The following is a 20,418-nucleotide window of genomic DNA, read 5'->3' as shown; positions in this document are numbered from 1 at the left end:
GTTGCGCCTCCTCCCCATCAGCTACTTCGACGGTACTTTCGATTAAGTCTGAATAGGCTTCAGACTGAAATCTCGGAAAGTCTGTAAGGTGCGTGTCTGGGTAGGTTTCGACCTTTCTCATGAGACGATTTGGCATGATCTTATTTGTCGATTTGCGAGCCTCCTCGAGCTAGGAAGGGTGCACCATCCCTGGTCAGTTTGCAGATATCTCCGTCATGACCAAAACTTGGCTGAAGGTTGCTTGTCTGACAAAACCAATTTAACTCAGATTGTGACATAGCAGCACAAGTACGAGCTTACGGCATCTCGGCATTTGTGTGTCGCCATCTGTACTCGTATTCAACAGCTATACGAAGTATTCGTATCTGACACCTAAACGAATACTTGTATCGAGCAGCTATACGCGTATTAAAAATTGTCTAGGGAGCTAGTGTCGGACTAGTCGCACACTGCCTTCATTCCCTCGTATCGCAGTGCCAACATGTCAAATAATTTAAAGATTCCCGTGCGCCTGCTTCCTGCGACTCATTTCTTTTTCTTTTCAATCCTCAAGAGCGAATTCCAACGATCCGACCATGAAGTTTGACCATGTGACCGTCTTCACTTGTCTTGCTATTTCTGCAAACGCTGGACCCCAGTACCCTGCACTCTTTGACCAGAGTGGGAGCCCGCAACATCAGATCAGCGCCCCTTTACCTCCGCCGCCCGAGCCGATAACAATAACCGAGCTTCCCTTACCTCCTGTTACAGAAGATGAGACGCCCGGTGGATGTACGGCGGAAATCAATCCACACAGAACCGGCTGTATCGGACAGACGCCAGTTTTGCAATCGGGCGGTTTTCTTCCAGACGGCAAACATGTCATTGCCACACTCAATTTTACAGGCGCACCAACGACTGGCGACCCTTCTAGTATCTATGCGGGCCAGCAAGTTATTATCGTCAAGACGGATGGAACTAAATTCCAAAATGGCGATGCATGGAAATGTCTTACGTGTGCGGTTCCGACATCGACCACGATGAACTACCTTTACCCACAGGCCTTCGCGGATGGAAAAAGAATTCTAGCCGGTACCAATATTATTGAATGCCTGTTCAGGTTTTCTACCGGAATGTGCTCCATGGACAAAGTTCGCATTTATCCCATTCGCTGGAATACGGCCTCAGATGGATCTGGACGCGGTGGAAATATGCGAGAACTCCGGTTACATCCCGACAACGTGCACATTGGCTTCAGTGCGGCCACAGTCACAGCCGGAAAGTTCGACCAGTACGCATACATCGGTCGACTATCATTCAATGCCCACCCCGAATCAGGCGAACCGCTCACCCCGCGCTACGATTTGCGCAACGTCCAGCTGTTATTCGATCCCACAAGCCCACAACCGATTAGTGTTCACGCTCAACATGCCGACCAGCTAGTTATAAACCGCGACGCAATTTCAATCGGTGAACTTCGAGGGTTTAGCGGAAGTGGCCAGGAGGTCACGTATATCGGGTTTCCTGCTGAATCATCAAACATTGACGTCTTCGCGGCCAACTTGGCAACCGGCAGCGTTCGTCGACTGACCAGCCATCCGGAATACGTCGACCCCATCGACATCTCTCCAGATGACAAATGGATGGTGGTATTGGATACCAGAGGGACAGATCGGCAAATGTTTATGGCTGGTCTGCGGGGTGTCCCGCCCCTCACAGATCTGGTGTCGACCAGCACGGTGGCTTCAACTCGCAACAACGGATATCGCCGGTTTTTCCAGCCTTGGTTAATTGATGGCCTTGGTGACCGAGGCTCATATTTCGGTCAACAAATAAATGCGCAGGGCAATCGCACACCTGGAAATGGGGGTGTGGGCGATCCTGAATGGAACGCCATGGCTGACCCAAAGTGGTCCCCAGACGGAACTCACATTGTTTATCATCAATCACAAACAGTCTCTCCTGCCTGCGGTGGCCTGAATCCGCTTCCATGCTACCCTTCCACTGCTGAAGGAGGCCGGAGGCAGCGCATGATGCTTGCTTACCTTAGCAGTCGCAGACCACTCAAGCCGGTCCCGATCAAACCGGTCTCGGACAACATCCCATGGGCAACTCCCTACATCCCTGGAAGTAAGAGTGTCTCACGGCCATTTCTAGCTCCGGGAAGCTATAGGCTCCAGGGTAGAGTCTCTGGATGGGCCAATGTCAACATCACTGCCAATGATAAAGGAACTGCTCTACAGACCGTCAGCGTATCCTACAATGACTTCTCAGACGATGGGTTAAACTTCTTAACTGGGACTGAGAAGGTATCTACCAAGAATCCATCAGTGACGCTGAACGTCGTCAACTGGTATTCCAACCTCGAGCAGACAGGACCAAACAATGGTACCAAGAAAACAAGCCCAGATGGCTTCCGTCTGATGATCGATATAATGGCGAATATCTTCCAAGCCAACGGGACATTGAAAACCACGATTAATGAAAAGGAATATCATCAACCACTCAATGAAGCTTAATTTTCTGCATCTGGACTTTTTATATAGCACCCCTGAGGATAGGAGGTAGTGGAAACCATGTGCCCATTTCTTACGTAGCTACTTTGAACATATTATCCAGGAGACTAGTTAGTCCACAGGCAATTGAGCGGAATACGCTTGCTGAACTAATAAGGCGATGCTGTGCCATTCCATCTGCCATGCATCTTCAAATTTATGGAATAAAAATAGCCTTTGAATAAAATCTTCAACACTCACTAGTTAGAGAGCATTGGTGGCTTTCCAACCCACTTCCTCTCGTCAATATCCTTTAGAACCCATTGCGGCGAGCTTGCTCGCGTCAACGACATGCCGTCCTTTCCGTCACCTCTAAATGCCTCCTTGACTGGCTTTGGTTCTCCGTCGGTTAGATTTGGAAGACGCATCATCGTCCACGCCAACTGATCGGTTGGGATGGAAGACACGTAGTCACCGATAGCCACCAAGTCTTCGTAGGCGTCCCGGGCCATCGTCTTAATGAGCAAGCGAACGAGAGACCAGGTGACGGAGAATTTGTCCTCGGGCGAGATCCAGGAGACAGTGCAAACAACCATTGCGCGCTGGAAGTTATTCTTGATAAGGAGCGGAAGGAAGATTTCGTAGCAAGTGGAGACGGGCTGCGACACAAAGTTAGAACTGAGTCTGCGTCCAAGTTAAGTTGCTGGCAAGCAATAGAAATCACCCCCTCTTCCCTTGTGCCCTTGGATCGGTCCAGCAAAAGACACGAAGACAGTTGCACCGCACGTTACGGCCTCGGCCAGCTTATTGACATCGCCGAGTTCGCCCTTGATGATATTGACGTCGGGATGCTCAAGCGTTTCCTTTGCTACCTTGGATGGATTCCGTGCGTAGATCGTGAGTGAGTGATCAGCCTTTAGAGTTTGATCGATAAAGGGACCACCTGTAGGGCCTAGATCTAAATGGGATCAGAAGGCACAAGTGGCCGTGTGTGATAGCAGAGGGTTTTCTTACTAGTCCCTCCCAACAAGAGGATATGATGAGGCATTGCGAAATGAGTGACAAGGAGAGCTTCTAGATAATGACTGTTGATGCCGATGCGTTGAAATTGAACTTGGCAATATGAAAACAGTGAAGACTGCCTCTTATATTTCATGTACTCGACCCTACCAGTTGCGTTGCAGCTATCAGCGGAGTTTGCTGTGCAGGGTGTGTTGCGGAGTTTGCTCAGTGGGGTGTGTTTCGAACAGAGCGCAAACTGACCCTTTTCGATATCCATAGCTTTGGCTAATACGACACGAAACATAACGCATAGTTGCCTAGCGTATGAATGAGCTATATTTGTTCTATAAGGCATCATATAGTCGAAGAATCAAGTTGCACAAATTGTTTTCTTCTCTTCATGCGCGATACCTCAATATATACACATGTACGAGCAGATTATTGAACAGATTTTACCGATGGAAGTGGTGCAATAGTTCAGCCATATTCAGAACTAATCAAGTCTTATTGGAGATTACCATATGGTACTGCCAAATTATACCACAAACAGCTGACTCAAAGTATCAGTCCAGCCTTTCTGAACATATCAAAGCTCTGCAACCAGGCGTGAACATGATCTTTATCTCCCTCAAAGCCTGTCTCCCTCACCTTCTTCAAGCTCAATTGTCGGTCAAACGTCAACCAATAGCCCACGCTGTCTAGTTGCCGGCTTCCAGCTCCAACACCACCTTTGACGGCTTTCTCGCTCCCGCACTGAGCAAACATCTCCTTATACTTGGCAACATACTCACCAGGCGTCAATGATGGCGTGGTTTGGGGCAGCTCGCCAACCTTCAAAGTATTGTCCTGGGCTTGCGAGTCTTCAGATGGTCCCACGCCCACCAGGCCAAACCAATTAGCCAGCCGGGGCCAGAGCTCACCATACTTGCACGGCGTCTCGTTGTCAGCAATGTTAAACAATCTGCCCCCGCCACATGTCTCAGGGTGCAGTGAGGCATAGATCATGAAGCGTGCAATTGTCAGACTGGCAACGGGAGAGAACAGCGAGTTGGCGCCGGCTACGTTGCCAGGGAAGGGTATTTCGGCAGGAATATCCTTAGATTCGTGGGTATGCGGCCCAACGCCGTTATTGTAGGCATAAAGAGACAGGTACTGAGCCCAGTGCAATGCCAGGCTGAATTGAGAGCCATTCGGGGTAAACCCAACCTCAATTCAAGTCAGTTATGTTCTTGGTGTGCTCGATAAACTTACAATCGCATCCGGGCAGACCTCACACCATGTCCACTTCTTCCCCTTGCTCAGTTGCCCAAGGAGTTCGCGGTAGGCTGGGTACGCAACCGTCTTCGCGTAGTCGGCGGGGAGATTGTCCACCATGTCCTCAGTCAATGGGGGAGTAAAAGTACCCCCTGGGACATATATCCCATATCCCTATTTATTTAACAGGCTGAGTTAGGTGACTCGGGGACATAATTACTTACCCGTGTGCCACCGGGGAACGCTACAAACTGCAGATTGGGGCTCGTCAAGTGGTGGGCGTCAATGACATTCTGAAACATGCGCCGGTTCAGGGCAACCTCCTCGATGTCGTCCTCGACTGCGGTGAATACTTTGACGGTGAGCTCGGATGTTCACCGGGGTTGTGGTGATAGCATACCCAAGTAGTAGATGTGCGTGACGGTTTCAATGTCCTTGACCATCTCCCGCAGGGAATCTGCCAATATCGGCCCGTCTCCGTGACGAAGATCAATGCCCGAGACGAGCTGCAAGTCCGGCCTCTCCGGTTCTGGCTTGGGCCAATGGGTGTTGTTCAGATCGAGAGGGCGATTCGTTACTGCAGTGACCTGGGAGAAGCAGCCGGGGCCAGGGTAGGCACTCAAGAGTTGGTCGACGATGGCCCAGCCAATCAGGCCGGACGCACCGAAGACAATGGCATGGTTTGATCCTTCACTCATTTTGAATGCCGAGATGTACCGGTAATTTTTATGCAGGTTCTCCGCGTTTCAATGTTGACTGCCGTTTCTTAAGTCCATTTCACATTGACAACACCTTCTTAACCCTAAAAAATCAGTGGAGTGAGAGGCGTACAGTGGTGGTCTGAGACTTGTTTATCTGGAGAACGGACCCGCTATGAATCATCCTGAATCATCCAGAGTTGCACTAGTAACTCCGCAAACTTTCCACATTCGGAGACTGCCAGACCTCTTAACCTGGAAATTTCGCCCGGGCGTCCATTTTTCTGCATGCTTCACCGTGATTGCAGATCTTGAATACCCAGGAGTTTGCCGTTCAGCCCCCTTCTCGATCGCCCAATGCAACACAGACCCCGATGACATGCCACTGCGCTGTAAGTGGATAATTCGAGGATTTTGTTGAGTCATACGGTCAATTTATCAATTATAATGGCTATTCTTGGCGTGTCCCTGACGTACATTTACCACAGGATGAGAAGACTGGAGGTGGAGGGCATTCTGCGTCAATGTATGAGTTCAATTTATGCTACGTAACTCAACCCATGTGCACACCTCCACTTGCATGAACGGTCTGACCAGTCAGCCATTGTACCTCAGGGATAGGCAAACGAGCTGCAATACCAGCAATATCGCTTGGGAAACTTGGCCGTCCAAATGGACTCATTCGACCTACCCGTTCATCGATTTCTGCTTCAGAGAGCTTGTTCCCTCCAGAAATATACCTTGCAGCCGCCTCGGGATACATGTCTGTCTTGACACCACCAGGTGCAATGTAATTGGCGGTAATGTTACGCTTCTCAAAGTCCCATGCAAAGCATCTCACCATACCCATGAAAGCGGCCTTGGAGGCTGCATACAATGCCTGGTTCGGAATACCCTTCAAATAAACCAGTAAATTCCCAAGATAAATGGCTTCGTTCTGCATACCGTGATTGCGGAGATGGACGAGATCAAGATGAGACGTCCAATGTCCTCCAAGAGATTTTCTGGCTGCCGTGCAACAAAATACTGGGCCGTGACAGTGACAGAGCGAACTCGATCAATATTATCCTCGCTGAACTCGCTCAAGGGGTCGAAGCGCTCCATGCCAGAGTTGCTCATAACAATATCAAGATTACCAAACTCGGCCTTAGCTCTTTTAAAGAGGTTGGCAACTTCCTTGGCCTCGATGACATTCGCTTGAATAGTGATAGCATTGACGCCAAGATCCGGGGCTTTGGCAGCCACACCTTCAGCAGCCGAGCTGGAAGGCACACAGTTGATCACGACGTGGCTGCCCAAGGGGCTAAATGCAAGGCGATGGCTGCTCCAATGCGACGGCTTGACCCAGTCACTCAGGACATGTCAGAAAGCCCGTGAACGAGCCATCTTCCCTCGACTGACCTTACCACCCAGAGGCTTTAGTGGTGCTGCAGAGGACATTTGAGTTTAGACGATGGAATCGTACGAAAATGAAGATGGAATCATCATTTTGCGACCATCTGATCGGTCGGGACGTCCGGAGCCTTTCGGTGGGGTGTCGTGGCAGAATAGAGCCAAAGCGACGCGGTTGAAGTCGAACGACTTTTGTCCAACAATGGCATTTCTGGTCGCCTTGCAACCTTACCGTTAGCGCAGCCGCATCGCCGTCTGGCATTTCATGATCACAGCTGAGACTCCTTACTAGCTGTATGTACCTAATCAAGCTAACTAGCAATTGAGGTACATGCATTAGTATGAGAGATAATATGTGAGCATAAGTCACTCTCGTAGGGCTCTCATGGTCTAACCGGAATCAGCAGGCGCGGTAGATTTCCGCGTTCACTTTAGGCAGAGCCGAAATAGTGGAAATTACATCGACCGTATTTCTCAGCTCTCCTTCTGCACATCTATCTGTCTTTCGACTGGACAGAAAAATGGCATTAGCAAATTCTTTCCTTCAACATAGCTCCATGAGTAAGCTCGCTCTCATCCCTCCCGATTCCCAATACTAATCAAGTATCAGGCCCCTCGCCGGTACGCGCTATGAATTACCAGTCTAGCGGTGACTAACCGACAGCAGGTCTACTGCCAACTCTGCGGAGTTCCGTTTGCAGTTAACAGGATCAGAACCCGGGATGAGCCGCCAGAAGCTTCTTGGGGCCCAGGCCGCAAGAGAGACGGTGCCACCTGGGTAGGGGGGACTGTTGGGGCCCACGGGATCTGCCAAGACAGCGGCTGTGCGTTGGTCTATCGAGGTCCTGTGAAGTGGGTTTGGGGAGCCCAGTATTCGTCCCAAAATCTTGAAGAAGAATACTCGGATGATGACGATTACGAGACTGAGAGCGATACGGATGATGAGATATTAGAATATGACTCCAGCGCAAGCGATGATGAAGACGGCCACGGAAGTGACGAAGAGGAGGAAGGTTCTGGCAGTTCTTTCACCCGGGAATTCAGCGTTTGGGGGCCCACGCCGGCTGATGATGAGATGGAGCGTTTGCCACTGTCGGCCCTTGATGGTTTGTCCGACGAAACTGCTACTGGAGGCCCGTCCGCTCTCAATAAGGCTTGCGAATACGAACACATCGCGGGCCCAGCTTGTCAACACCTCGGAGGCTATCACGGAGACAAGATTTCGGCTCAGGAAATGAGAGGTTGCACGACTATTCAGTGTCTCATCGCCAAGCCTGACGATCGGCAGCCACTCAGGGACGATCTGGCCTTTGAGCAGGTTTCAGCATATCATCTCACTGGTCTGGCAGAGGATATCACCTCGAATGGAACAGTCGAGTTCTCTCCTCCCCCTCGCCACTGGGTGTACGACATCATAGCGGGGAATGATACCAACCCTACCCAGGTAAGAATTAGCTGACCTAAAATCGAGTGATGCTAACCTGATGTATGGATAGGATGGATACGGCGCTCCCCAGTTTGGAGCGGCATTCCATCCCACCTGCTTCGAGTTATTCATGATCGCGAGCCGCAAATCTCTCGGCTATGTTGACGCAGACGGATTGGTCAACCTCCGGAAGCACTATTGCGAGAGCATTGGTATAGGAGAGAACTTCTGCGAAACGGACAAAGATGTTGGTAAGGCATTTGGGAAAGAATGGACTCATTATGCTATGGATGAGTATTTGGCTGCCAATCCCATCTTCATCCCTGGTTTTAGAGAGATGTGCGAGGCCGCTATCTCGAGCGATGAAGGATTTAACGTGCAGCAAAGCGCATTTGAACCGCGCCAAAGAAGCCAGGAACCGTCTTCGTCTAAGGACCCATTTCTGAGTCTTCCTTCACGGCTAATTCCAAAGATTGCGGGTTATCTCACAAATGATGAGATATCAGCCATGCGCCTGTCCTCTCACGCGTTTGAGCAGTTGCCTATCTCTCTGTGGCACCGGCTTTTCGTGGAGCAATTCCCTTTTATCTACGAGGCTTGGTGTGACGACGCGCGACCAAACAGATGGGCAATTCCCGGTGCCGCCTATGAAATGCCTACCGGACTGGAACAAGTGGACTCCAGACAACGGCACAGCCGCGAAGTGGATATTATTCGCCTATACGGACAGACGGCACTCCCGGCGTGGGGCCTGTACCAACTTGCACTAGCACTGTTCCGGGGGAATTCAGTGTATAGTGACGAAGTTCGGGATCGGGCTACTATTCCAATGGAACCCACCAGTCTACCATACGATAGGACAAACTGGCACAAGCTATTCAGAGATGTCACTTCTGACTGGAAAGACCTGAAGGGTTTGAGGAATCGGGCAAGGATATGGAGCGACTGTGTCAAGATTGTGGACAAAATCAAGCAGACGAGGGATCGTGAAAATACGGAGAGGGAGGTCTAGGGAGGTATTCACGGGACGAGCTGCATATATTACATCCATACAAGCTGCAGACCTGGAGGTCGTCTTTTGGCTCGCTAGCTTAATGGTTCAATGAGAGGAAATAATGAAACCAAGGCAGAAAAGAAAAAGTATTGGCAACCACGTGCTGAAGCTTATCGACAGGTCAGCTTCTAGAGTAAATATGCCGTGCCGGTGGCATGGGTACTTATTTTGCTTCTAGTTTTATTGTGCTTTGTGACGCTGTGTCCTCTTGAGCAGCGATTTTTAGAATCGTGCACCTGCTTCGTTGATGTTCCGTTCCATGCTGCAAAACAACAATCCGTCATAACGACTCACTTGGGTCGCTAGGATGGCAAGAGGCGGCGGCATTACGCAAAATCTGTTAGATAGACTACAAAACACGTTGTGACTAATCTAATATTTTATGATCCGATGTTTAATACTGGATAAATTCTGTCTGTCGTATGTTGCACAGAGAGGGAAACGGGCGTTCGATCGCTCGCGGCCCAAAAAGACACACCAAATCTTCCCAACACTAGGAACTTGCGGTCTTCGAGTCCCTGGTAGTCTCATGTCCAGCCACATCCAACTCTATATCGTTCTTCTCACGAACGTTCTCTGTATCGTCAGGCGTTGGGTTCGAGTACTTTTGAAGGGTGTGTTTATCCAACTAAAATCCCATGTTAGCATCCTCCTGTCATAGTGATGATATCAACGGGTCTAACCTTGTGAACAACCCACATATACCCGAGCATAACGAAACAACACACGATCATAGCAATGGAACCTTTCTTCCAGTACGGTGCATCCGCAGCCGAGTAGAGAACGATACCCCAAAACGTGTACATCACCATGGACCCAACATTCATGGAGTAGAGAGTGACGCTGCGCACAGCATCGTCCCCGCTGCGCTGCAAGATGATATTGGCCCATCCGAAGATCAATGGGTTGACCATGTATGCAGTTCCGGATAGGTAAAAGGCGAAAAAGGTGCCAGCAAATGGCAGTGTAGGGACCAACAGCATGATGGCGCATACAAGTTGCAACATGCAGGCTAGAACAGCCATTGGGATGCGTGTACCCGTAACATCCATATGCCATGCAGCGAGCATATTCGAGACAATACCCACAGCTTGCACACCCAACGGGTATGTGTTGATTTGGCTTTGCGAAAAATGATCGGATTGGTATTTGAGCCAGATCAAAAAGTTGTTTTGCACGGAGAAGGCCTCGAGGGTAGCGCAGACAGGTGACCAGAAAACAAGAATCCAGCTAATTGCAATCAACACTCAACGTCCGAGGAACTCTCTGCAGGAGTAAACTTACAAAGTTGGTGTAAAAAGCAGACGCTTCATCAAGGACCACGGGTGAATGCTGTGCCCATCTGGCTTAATAGGAGGCAACCGAGCCGTTGCTAATTTCTTCTCGGACTCCGAGAGGTATCTTGCCGTTGTGTTTTCCGGGATATCAGGAAAATAAAAGAATCCAAAAATAGCAATGGGCAGTGTGATTATTCCGTCTTGAAAGGCATTAGCGAGTCGTTCCTTTCAATCACACGGAAACGTACCGATGATGAAGACCCATTGCCAGCCTCCTAGGCCTCCCATGCCACCCATGCCCTTGTATATGGCAGCCATCATAACTCCGGCAAACATAGTTCCGACCTGGCCAGATGCCGTGAAAAGCGCAGTTCGCTTCGCAATTTCCAGAGGCTTGTACCACGAACCAATGATGTAAATTGTTCCCGCGTAGGTGCTGGCCTCAGTCAAGCCTAGGAAGAAACGTATCACGCAGAGCTGGGTAGTTGTTTTCACAGCAGCGCTTGTGATCTATCGCGAGTGTCAGTCCTGCATTTTGTAGCCAAACCAATCCCCCGTACCGTCAACCCTGCCCAGACGACTACCATTGAAGGGAGCCATATTCTTGGGGGGATTTTCTGAATAATAAGACCGTGGGGTATCTGGCCAACCGCCATTCTTCACCGGCATGATGATTAGCCGCTGGGAGATCATGGTGTGAAAGCTCGGCGTAAAACGTACCCCGCAGTCGTCACGGAGAGAACTGTATTGTAATCCTTGGCACTCATGTCCAAGGCCTCGCGGAGGCCAGCGACCTTCATAGTCATGCAGATTAGCATGGAGTAGTCCAAGCACGAAACACTTATCTGCGCCTGGAGATGGTACTTACATATGCATTGGCGAAAGCAGCACGATCTTTGGACCATAATTTAGTTTGTGGCTCCAATCTGCAATAACGTATTTCTCACCGAGGAAGTTAAAGAAGTAACTCAGACAGCAGTATGTCTACAATAATTAAAACCTTGTACAAGTGGGGATAGGGTCCGAAGTACCAGAATGAAGAAGTCTAGCCGCGAGTATCGCTGTAAGTTGTGGATAACCTTAGACATTATTGATGGACACGCCTACCTAATTTTTGGACGAGTCGACGTTCTTCTTTCGACTTGGCTGCTTCGCCAAGGAAGAAGCCTTGATATTATTAGAGCTACCCCACAACGGGAGGGATTATTTGGCTTACTCCTGATCTTGCTTCCCGTCATTGTCTCTTCGAGTTCTGGGACACGAAACCTCCTCCTGTACGTTTTGATGGATGGTAATGAATCACTGCGAATCACATCGAGTCTTTGAGAGAGCCAGACAAAGACATGTATTATATACCGGAGCACATCCTGTACGGTCCACCTTTGTCAGTCTTACAGATTATCGGAGATCTGATAAAATTTTCACGAAGCCCAGCCTTAAAGTTCGGGGACCGAGCCTAATGAGTAGAGTGGGAACTGGACAACGACTAACAGACTTGGCATCGACACGATGTAGCCTAAATGCGGATATCGTTCCTTGCTAGGCTTGCCAAGCTCGTCCATGAGACTACCAAAAGGGCAACAGTTCCAACCGACGTACAACCGTTTGTGGATCCCTTCGGAACTCCGAACCGATCATATTGGAAACGCCATCATCCCCCCAGATCTGAGCAGGGTGTGACTTTGACGGTAGCCTAAAGAACTCGGTGACCTGAAACGGGACTATTTGGTAGCGAGACTCCTTGATCTGCGGGTACAGAGTCCGGATCTCACCTTTTCATCGCCTCTTACTGGAAGCAAGCCGGTGAAGAGCTACACAAGAGCCGGGTTGCATATGTTTGTCAACCACTGGCACAAAACAGATGACACTACTCGAAATGATAAAAGCTAGCTTCGGTAGTGCTCTGCGGGCTTCACTTCATCGGCTTCTTAATCGAAAAATGCCTCACAGGAACAGTAGGAGAGAGGTCCACGTGGTCTAATCCCCTGGACGAGGACGCTGACAAACTGGCAAACCGTGATAACCTTGTTTTGACTATCTTCGCCCCATGTGGAATCCTTCTAGCCCAATTGAGGCCGCAGTTCGTCGCAGTCGCACTTCTGTCGCTTGTCGACAAGGCAGTGCAACCCCCCAACCCTGATTCTCGTATTGGGACTCCACAAATGTCAGCGTCTCATTTCGTTACATCGGATTCCGCAGAAATCCGAAGTACGCCTATGAATAATTGAAGTGGCCTGATGGGTACGGTCAATGGGGGGCAATGCAGAGCCTTAATAAAGTTGGACCTGGTTGCTTGCATCTCCATCAGTTGCCCCCTGGGACACTCACTGCCTCATCAAAGGGAAATGCTGAAATCTTTCGAAAGTCTGAACAATCACCAAATTCAATCGATGTGCTACCAATCACTACCATGGTCCAGGATCTAAACCGCAAAACAGGACCTCAGCAGTACACATGGATGTGTAATGTTCTATCTTCGCCCATGGGCCATTCTCTATAAATCGCCGTGTACGTTGTATACCAACAAAATCCCTGATATCACCCGGCCAATGCTCCTCCGAAGCAGCAATATCGACTTGCGTCGCGCAATTGTCATTACCACCAGTCAAATAGGGCTGCACAAGGCACTACCAAGTGCAAAGCTCCTCCTTATACCTCAGCGTCGCTCCATGCCGAGCAAGTGCTGCGGCTGTGTATCGCACCTCGTCACACATAGCCAACGGTCCACAGGCAATAATTGTGGTCCCAGCACTTCCAGTCTGTGTTAATTCGTTCTCCAAAACCTGTCTGATGTTGATCCGCGACCCGACCGAAATGTTGGCTTCAATATGGCCCCATTTCGACTCAGAGCCGTCTTTTTCTGCAAGCATGCTCTCAATAGTGTCTACCAACCCTTGGTGTCGAACTCCCCAGTGCAGCTTCGTTGTTCCTATGGGACCGTAGAGACTCAAAGTACTGTTCAGTGCAGGTAGTACAGCTGTGATTCCAACACCACCAGCAATGCAGATTGTGTTCGGGTATTCGGGTGTTGGCTTGAAGTCCCTTTCGCCGTTTTGGAGGTATGACTTTGTTTCGTGACCGTAGCTCCCCTCTATAAGAACAGGAATTCCACTGAGCATGCCGGCCTTTGTAGAAAGCAACCTGGTCAGGCTGCTATGGGTGCGGATGAGGAAGCTCACCCCACACTTCTGTTGGTTGGTAGAAGCACCCAGGACAGCCTTTTCAGTAACACCGGCTTCCTTCGAAGTGGGTGAGTTTAATTCCATGGCTGGTGTTGAACCCTCGCTGTCTGATTGAGAATTTGAGGGCAGGCTCAAAGGCTCGGACATCGACCCTCTCGTATACCCAGAGTTGCAGCTCACAACAGAGAAGGGGTGGTTCTCCCACATGCGCCACGATAGGGTAGGGAAGTAAGCATAGCAGTACCCATGACAAGAGACGCCAGGAATATCAACGCGGATATGTTCGTCATCAACGGCAGTGACATATGCCCTCCTAATGCCATGTTTGCTCACGCGAAGGAAGCGCAGAAGTCGGTCAAACCCCCAAATCGCCATAGCGATGTAGATCCAGGTGCTGTAGCCCAGGCTAACTCGGGTTTCAAAGTAGTAGTAGATATGGTACCAAGCACCGACAACAGCCATGAGAGCTAGGATTATGTGTCCGATAAGGAAGGCTTCATATGTAGCCTTTCGAATTGGGAGGACTGACAATGGGAGTATCAGGCTCATTGAGAGAATAGCGATGCAGCCGCAATACCAATATGGCTGCTTTACGTGAGTAGCAAAGACACCATTGTCGACCCTCCTCTTCAGCCATACGATGGCGTGCACAGAAGCTTCGAGGGCACAGATTGCGCCAATCCACCGGTGAAGGAGTAGGAAGGTTGAGTGGGACCAGTTGGTCAACCACAACAGCACGCTGTTCCTGCCCGCGTAGAGAATAACAAGCGGCATGTTGGCCAAAGCCACAGAACCAAGTCGGTTAGCGATGTTTTTCTTCATGTCGTCTGCGTGGCTCTTGCTGTCTGCATTCGGGGTCATGTTGGGATAGTCGGCGAAGCAGGCAACGAGGTTGATTGTGATGATGTATATGATGAAGAGTGCCTGGCCACGCGTTGGTACAAAGCCAAGGCCCATGACTGGCACGCTGTGGTGCTTGCCAAAAGCAGGAGGGTCGATGAAGTAGGCATAGAACTTGCTTCGGAGCTTTGTTGGGATAGGGAGTAGTCGGAGAAGGGAGAAGCCGATTGGAATAATAACGCAGGAGAGGAAGACAATCATGCTAGATTATGAAGGCATTAGTACGGGGTTCTTCTTTAACACACGGGTTTCATCATTACTCACGGGTACTTGGCTTTGTCTTTGTCAACCTTGATGTGTGACAAAACACCATTGAGATATCCGATATAGATATCATCTGGGACAATCATGGTAGTGTTCAGAGACACAACGTCCACTGTCAATGTTGTCAGGTTATTTTGGTCGACCTGCTGTACAGCTTCTTGGTACGTATATCTCAGAATGACACCGTCGTCGTTCTGGCCTTCAATCAGATTCGTTCCCCAGAACTCATCAATATCCCACAACTTGATGCGATCACATCGTTCGTGAATGCACCACGCCATGGTAGTCAGATACGAAGTATCGTTAGCCAGGCATTGGGGAGATGGAGAAGCCTTTGCGAGCTGCTTGGCTGTCAAGTCCTTGAACTCGGGACAGTCCACCATAGCAGGCACCGCGTTTTGGCAGGCATACGCACAAGGAGGACTGTACCTTGTGAGTCCATACCCTGCAAGGAGCTCGCCCGAGATTACGGGGAGCAGACCGAGCACTGCTGCCGCTGCGAACGGCGGGAGAAGCATAGCTTGTGAGCTTTTGGGAAATTGAATTCAGAAAAGGGTCTCGCAATTGGAGTGGAAAGCCGCGAGCTGCTATGATAGATGCCTTTACGTACGCAGAGACGATTGGCACAGTACTGAGGAGCCACTAAGTCTTATACTCCATACACTATACGCGATGCCTTCATCCAAACTCAAAGCGAGGACTATCTCCGAGGCACTGTCTTTCTTTCTGCCTCCAAACCACCCCATCCCTACCATCGATGACAATTTCTCGCGCCTTCTCACGCTTGCGACCAAGCAGACCTCTACGCGAGGGAGAAAAGTCCTCACCATCTCGACACTAAGATAATCAGATCCACGACAAAGTTCCGCTTCCCGCCACCTAGGAAGGTAGAAATCTGCCGTGCCCAATCAGCTGCCTTGTTCGTCAGCTTCACCACGTTATCAGATGCATCCCGCACGGCTATCCATCCGAGAAAGTCGGCACATGCTAGGTTCCTGTACCCTGCGACTCCGCTACGGCCCGGAGTGGGATGCAGGATAGTCGGAGATGGGCTCGGTTCCGATACTACGCTGGCGTGACTTTTTGTACTTCTCCACTGCTCGGTTGGAGCGATGGTTTGGGTTTTGTGCTAGGGAACTGGGCTGTGTAGTACAACCTACAGGGATTATTCACAGTAACCGGTTTCGCAGTGGTGCATTGGATCGTGATTACTTCCCTTTTCGTCCAAGAGGGTATATGTATCCTTTGGTATTAATTTGCGTGGCAAGGTACATCACCTTCCTTACTACCGCAATTGGCAAAAAGGTCCATGGATACTTAACAGCCACCTACGCAACTAGGCACGTCTCCGATGAACTTGTGTCTTCATCAGATAACTTTAAGTTTGAAACCACTTTCTGTTTCTGGCATTGTTGATATATAGAGCGCCTTAAGACCGACGAGCTTCGCAATCTACGGCCGTCATTATCTTTCAACGCGACCTTAAGTGCAGCCAGCTTCCTAATCCACAGTTCATCATCCTCGACTTCCCATCGACGACAACCGAGGCTACACAAAAGGCCCTCATTGTTTAGTTCGGCCCACTCGCATTTCGAAGATCCCTCATCAAGCTCGTTGTCGGCCGCCGTCGCGACGCAACACGATCTGAGCGCCCGCGAGACCGGCGGGAATGACTCCTCAAACGCCGCAAGCGACCGAAAATGAATTGACCACGACGAAAAGGGTCAGGTTTGAAGTCAAAAAGTGATGCGCGTACATGAACTGGGCCCGAGTTACATCCAGGAGGGAGCGGCCGACTTGCTTCTGTCATCGTCTTGTTACATCGCGACCTCGGAGTCCCAACGCGATTTGGAATCCGATCGCATTAGATGGATAGCTCACGTCAGACTGAGGGTCAAGTGGGCCACAGTTCGCGCAGCACGACGTGCCGGTGATCCGAATAGAATCAGACTATCGGGCTTCTACTCAGTCCGGTAGTTGGAAATCCCATATTCACTCATCGGCAGTGGGTCGGGGCAGTGCTTGCTCAAGTTCAACGGTTCCCCATGTACAATCCACTGTGACTAGAAGTTACACATCACAATCCCAACCAAGGCAATTGGGCATTCGAACCAGCATATAGCCCCAGATCTTTTTGATAAGATCCACGCTAAATGTGTTTTGAAGCGGCCGTGTCGATCATCGGCCTGGTATTCATCCGTGTCATTGTATCGGGAGCCACTCCCTCCCAGGGTGACCAGCTACGGAGACCTGGAACATCATCCTGGATGAGAGGTATCTGCAAATGCCGCTGTGAGACGATAAATCTCAGGCTTTGTCATAATAAGCTGATGACATATACTAACAGTGTCTCATAACGGTGAAATTCTTGTAGTCCTTCTGGAACTCATACCAGGAGCCTTCGTGCCCCCACGGATCGTACCCGGTAGCACACATCCCAGCAACACCACGATACTTCCCCACATGGACATCCTCCAAGACCCACGCTGTGGAGTGGACCAGCAGTTGCTGTGATGGGATCTCGGGGATACCAAGCTTAGCCTCGGCGATGATCCGGCCCACTGCTTGGCAGTCTTCTTGGCGCAGTGCCCGACAATCTGAATACTGGGGATTGTGAGACCCCTGGAACGGATCCACGCGCCACAAGCCATGTCGTGCCATGTAGAGAGAGAGAATCCTGACAACAGATGCCGTCTCTGCCGATATTCTGCGCCAGGTCGGCCGCTGAGTCTGGTGCATATGATGCTAGTCGGAATTGGTTTCACGGCCAACTTAACCTCATCGATAACCTGCTGATTTGATCGATAAGAATCCAGCTAGCTTTGTTTCTCGTATTCCGCAGTCAATCTTGGTGGCAATTTTCTGCAAGCGATCCCAAAATATTCCGACCCGCAGGCCAGGTGCTAGCACTGCGGCTGAGAAAAACCACGCCAGACCATCGTCGGTTGTCGGTTCAGCGGCTGGCATCATGCGAGAAACGTCGACTTTGCCGGCGCCGTCCGGAGTGGACCAGCCGATCGATCATCACTCTGCGGAAGAAGAGCGCTGATCGAGCCACGGCTGCAGGTTGGGTTTTGTCTGGGCTCGTCTTGGTTGGGGGAATAATATCACATGGAGGCTGCAACATACCGGGGCTGTTGGTTGTCTCGGATTTCGTCCCATATCCGAGATTTACAGGCACGCGAAAAGAGACGAGTAAGCAACGACGCCAAGTACACCAGAGTCATCAGATAAACCAGAGTAGATGGGCTATCAACAGAGAAATCCCAGGCGACATGTGCACTCGTGACACCCCATACAAACAACTGCCGCAAAATCTCGCCACTACTTGCATAAGCCGTCTTTATCGACAGAAAAGTAAACCTGAGCTTCCAATTGATACAATTATTTTGTACTGTGAATTATTGGTGTGTGCGCTACTGTGTGCGTGCTAATGTAAATACGACATAAAATTCTGGAGATTTGGAAAGCCACGCGTAGCCACTTGCGCGTCTTTTACTGTTGTCCCTCGCAGATCCCCTGTGTCTAAACTGCCGTCGTCTTCTCGGACGTGACGCCCTTGTCAACAGGGCTGCCCGCCTGGCTGTCGCTGCTGTTATCGGCAGTAGGCTCCGTTGCAGGGGCAGCAGGCTTGGCCTTCATCATGGGGTACCGGCCATTGACCTCCTTGAAGCGCATCACCATAAACCCGGCGGCGACGAAGATCCAGTAGAGGTTGTAAGAGATGACGGAGCCATACGTGGCCGAGTTGGTCCAGCCCAAGATCGCAGTGAAGATGTTCCATCCACCGTTGTTGACAATGTTGGGCGCGCAGCACTATCCATGTCAGTCATGGCCAAAGGCAACATCCATGTTTACTCACGTTGACGTGCCAAACGCTCTGGTCAATGTCATACGAGCCAGCTCCGGCGCCAAACTCGGAGGCTTCACCACCAATAAACTCATTCCACTTCTGCTGCTCAAAGTCCCACACGCCACGGGAGAACAGACCAGCGGCGACGAGATACAGCAGACACGTGGACGCGACCAGGAAGAGCTGGATGCGCGCAGTCGATCCACCTCTATTTTGTGGTAATTAGCACCGGGCTAGCCTCTGGGGCCAAGAGCAGCTTACTTGTAAAGGAGATAGCCGACAAGGCCACCGGCAATCAAGCCGACAACCGTAGGGAGGGGGATGGACTTGGCAGAAGAGGTGAAAGTGACGCCGGAAACGAAGACGACGGCCTCAATTCCCTCGCGGAGAACAGTGATGAAGGGCAGAATGAACATGGCGTTGCGCTCCGTCCACTCCTTGAGCCAGCCGCGAGAGCCCATCTTGATCGGCTGTGCAAGGGACTTGGCAAGCTTCACTCGCCACTTGACCTGCATCTTTCCGATACGAAGGAGCGCAGCGCCCATGACGGTGATGATGAGCGCAGCAAACAGGCAGAACGCGCCTTCATAATAGTACTCGTTCTTGTCCCATGAGTTGGTGCCAACGGTGTAGAAGACGCCAATGAGGGCAGCACTGATGATCATGCAGATGAAGAAGCCAATTCCTGTTCCAAGCCAAATCTTGAACAGGCGCTGTGTTAGTGCCGGTTATGCTGGGAATAGCGAGAAAATAATCTCACCTGGCGCCTCAGGCGCTTGTACATCTTGATATCGCCATTGGGGCCATCGAGAGTCTGCTTCAAAAAAGCAAGCAGCACGGACACAATGATGACGGCCTCGAGAGACTCCCGGAAGACAACGAGAAAGACTGGCACTGCAAATACATTGACAGCCATGGTGAAGGTGATGGGTCTTGTCCACTAGGGTAGAGAGGTGATTGCGGTTTGCAGGTTGGGAGAGCGGGAGGGTGCCTCTATGTTCTAGATTGCCATCTGATCTGATAATAACAATTGTGTGCATGCGGGCCTGATAATCAGCACACGCCACCGGATAACCTAACATTGAAGCATACCCCTGATCTCGAGGCTACGGCGTTCCCCTCGTGTGACACCGCGTTCCCGGATTCTCGCCGTTCGGTGGCGTGGGGGGGCATGATGATTTGCGAGGTTTTTTCAGACACAGAGAATAGGGCCAGGCAGAGGGCGGCGTTTAGACTTGTGAGTAACTCTATTGAACATGATCCATGTGCTCAGCGAACGGGTGGGATCCTGTGGTGGTCTCCTACGCCAACGCCAGTGGGGATGGTTGCATGTTGGGCCTGATGCTACTCGGAGCTGGCGTCGGAGACCGAGCAAGAGGGTCGGGGATCCCGGCCCAGTGTCGGACGATCCACCGAATGTGCAGGGCGCAAGAGGCCAGAAAAGGTTCGCTACGTGGTGCTTGTGGACTAGATGTGGTGCCATATCAGATTCTTCAAAGCAAGAGACGCGGTCGTGGGATATTCAGACTCCACACACCATGGCCAAAATCCCCTCGATTCGCACATTTCAACAGCCAGACTAGCCCTGCAGCTCGCTGACCCTGTGACCCACTGCGTTCAGGCCTACCGCCACTCGAACCAC

General features: G+C 50.7%; 8 protein-coding genes across 8 annotated transcripts; 2 read left to right on the top strand and 6 right to left on the bottom strand.

The window, feature by feature from the left end:
* Window positions 1–548: 548 nt before the first annotated feature.
* BGZ61DRAFT_461753 (uncharacterized protein) lies at window positions 549–2,729 on the top strand. Its single transcript, XM_046247206.1, has one exon. It carries the CDS (start codon window positions 576–578, stop codon window positions 2,496–2,498), a length of 1,923 nt encoding a protein of 640 aa, XP_046097765.1. The 5' UTR covers window positions 549–575; the 3' UTR covers window positions 2,499–2,729.
* Window positions 2,730–2,734: 5 nt separating this feature from the next.
* Window positions 2,735–3,522, bottom strand: BGZ61DRAFT_498598 (uncharacterized protein; the record flags this gene model as incomplete). The annotated part of the gene is made up of 3 exons (XM_046251295.1): window positions 2,735–3,133; window positions 3,242–3,432; window positions 3,489–3,522. The coding sequence occupies 3 exons, from the start codon at window positions 3,520–3,522 to the stop codon at window positions 2,735–2,737; spliced, it is 624 nt and encodes a 207-aa protein (XP_046097764.1).
* Window positions 3,523–4,031: 509 nt separating this feature from the next.
* On the bottom strand, window positions 4,032–5,428 carry BGZ61DRAFT_484140 (uncharacterized protein; the record flags this gene model as incomplete). Its single annotated transcript, XM_046249573.1, has 4 exons — window positions 4,032–4,682; window positions 4,728–4,904; window positions 4,955–5,082; window positions 5,131–5,428. The coding sequence occupies 4 exons, from the start codon at window positions 5,426–5,428 to the stop codon at window positions 4,032–4,034; spliced, it is 1,254 nt and encodes a 417-aa protein (XP_046097763.1).
* Window positions 5,429–5,981: 553 nt separating this feature from the next.
* BGZ61DRAFT_484139 (uncharacterized protein) lies at window positions 5,982–6,868 on the bottom strand (the record flags this gene model as incomplete). The annotated part of the gene is made up of 3 exons (XM_046249572.1): window positions 5,982–6,323; window positions 6,374–6,766; window positions 6,830–6,868. 3 exons carry the CDS (start codon window positions 6,866–6,868, stop codon window positions 5,982–5,984), a joined length of 774 nt encoding a protein of 257 aa, XP_046097762.1.
* Window positions 6,869–7,341: 473 nt separating this feature from the next.
* Window positions 7,342–9,258, top strand: BGZ61DRAFT_484138 (uncharacterized protein; the record flags this gene model as incomplete). The annotated part of the gene is made up of 4 exons (XM_046249571.1): window positions 7,342–7,381; window positions 7,431–7,441; window positions 7,488–8,264; window positions 8,317–9,258. The coding sequence occupies 4 exons, from the start codon at window positions 7,342–7,344 to the stop codon at window positions 9,256–9,258; spliced, it is 1,770 nt and encodes a 589-aa protein (XP_046097761.1).
* A 386-nt stretch (window positions 9,259–9,644) lies between these two features.
* Window positions 9,645–11,882, bottom strand: BGZ61DRAFT_461744 (major facilitator superfamily domain-containing protein). The gene is made up of 11 exons (XM_046247205.1): window positions 11,794–11,882; window positions 11,685–11,744; window positions 11,609–11,622; window positions 11,525–11,561; window positions 11,446–11,471; window positions 11,298–11,371; window positions 11,138–11,234; window positions 10,826–11,087; window positions 10,585–10,777; window positions 9,984–10,530; window positions 9,645–9,928 (listed from the first exon to the last, which is right to left on the bottom strand). Exons 1-11 carry the CDS (start codon window positions 11,813–11,815, stop codon window positions 9,794–9,796), a joined length of 1,467 nt encoding a protein of 488 aa, XP_046097760.1. The 5' UTR covers window positions 11,816–11,882; the 3' UTR covers window positions 9,645–9,793.
* Window positions 11,883–12,896: 1,014 nt separating this feature from the next.
* BGZ61DRAFT_592879 (ferric reductase like transmembrane component-domain-containing protein) lies at window positions 12,897–15,829 on the bottom strand. Its single transcript, XM_046256758.1, has 2 exons — window positions 14,924–15,829; window positions 12,897–14,861 (listed from the first exon to the last, which is right to left on the bottom strand). The coding sequence occupies exons 1-2, from the start codon at window positions 15,439–15,441 to the stop codon at window positions 13,205–13,207; spliced, it is 2,175 nt and encodes a 724-aa protein (XP_046097759.1). The 5' UTR covers window positions 15,442–15,829; the 3' UTR covers window positions 12,897–13,204.
* A 2,619-nt stretch (window positions 15,830–18,448) lies between these two features.
* BGZ61DRAFT_509766 (putative iron transferase) lies at window positions 18,449–20,108 on the bottom strand (the record flags this gene model as incomplete). The annotated part of the gene is made up of 4 exons (XM_046252022.1): window positions 19,537–20,108; window positions 19,038–19,477; window positions 18,786–18,984; window positions 18,449–18,739 (listed from the first exon to the last, which is right to left on the bottom strand). The coding sequence occupies exons 1-4, from the start codon at window positions 19,690–19,692 to the stop codon at window positions 18,449–18,451; spliced, it is 1,086 nt and encodes a 361-aa protein (XP_046097758.1). The 5' UTR covers window positions 19,693–20,108.
* Between the last annotated feature and the right edge of the window lie 310 nt (window positions 20,109–20,418).

Source organism: Ilyonectria robusta (genome assembly GCF_021365365.1).
Source record: "Ilyonectria robusta strain PMI_751 chromosome Unknown BGZ61scaffold_28, whole genome shotgun sequence".
NCBI classification, from domain to species: Eukaryota; Fungi; Ascomycota; class Sordariomycetes; order Hypocreales; family Nectriaceae; genus Ilyonectria; species Ilyonectria robusta.
The sequence above is the reverse complement of the archived record's forward strand: the minus strand, read 5'-3'. Positions and strand labels throughout refer to the sequence as shown.

Coding starts and splice junctions, on each gene's coding strand:
- BGZ61DRAFT_592879 (XM_046256758.1), bottom strand. CDS start 15,441: ATGCTTCTCCCGCCGTTCGCAGCGGCAGCAGTGCTCGGTCTGCTCCCC. Junction 14,862..14,923: donor AAAGACAAAGCCAAGTACCC/GTGAGTAATGAT, acceptor TTCATAATCTAG/CATGATTGTCTTCCTCTCCT.
- BGZ61DRAFT_461753 (XM_046247206.1), top strand. CDS start 576: ATGAAGTTTGACCATGTGACCGTCTTCACTTGTCTTGCTATTTCTGCA.
- BGZ61DRAFT_461744 (XM_046247205.1), bottom strand. CDS start 11,815: ATGACGGGAAGCAAGATCAGGA. Junction 11,235..11,297: donor CTCTCCGTGACGACTGCGGG/GTACGTTTTACG, acceptor ATGCCGGTGAAG/AATGGCGGTTGGCCAGATAC. Junction 11,088..11,137: donor TCGTCTGGGCAGGGTTGACG/GTACGGGGGATT, acceptor CACTCGCGATAG/ATCACAAGCGCTGCTGTGAA.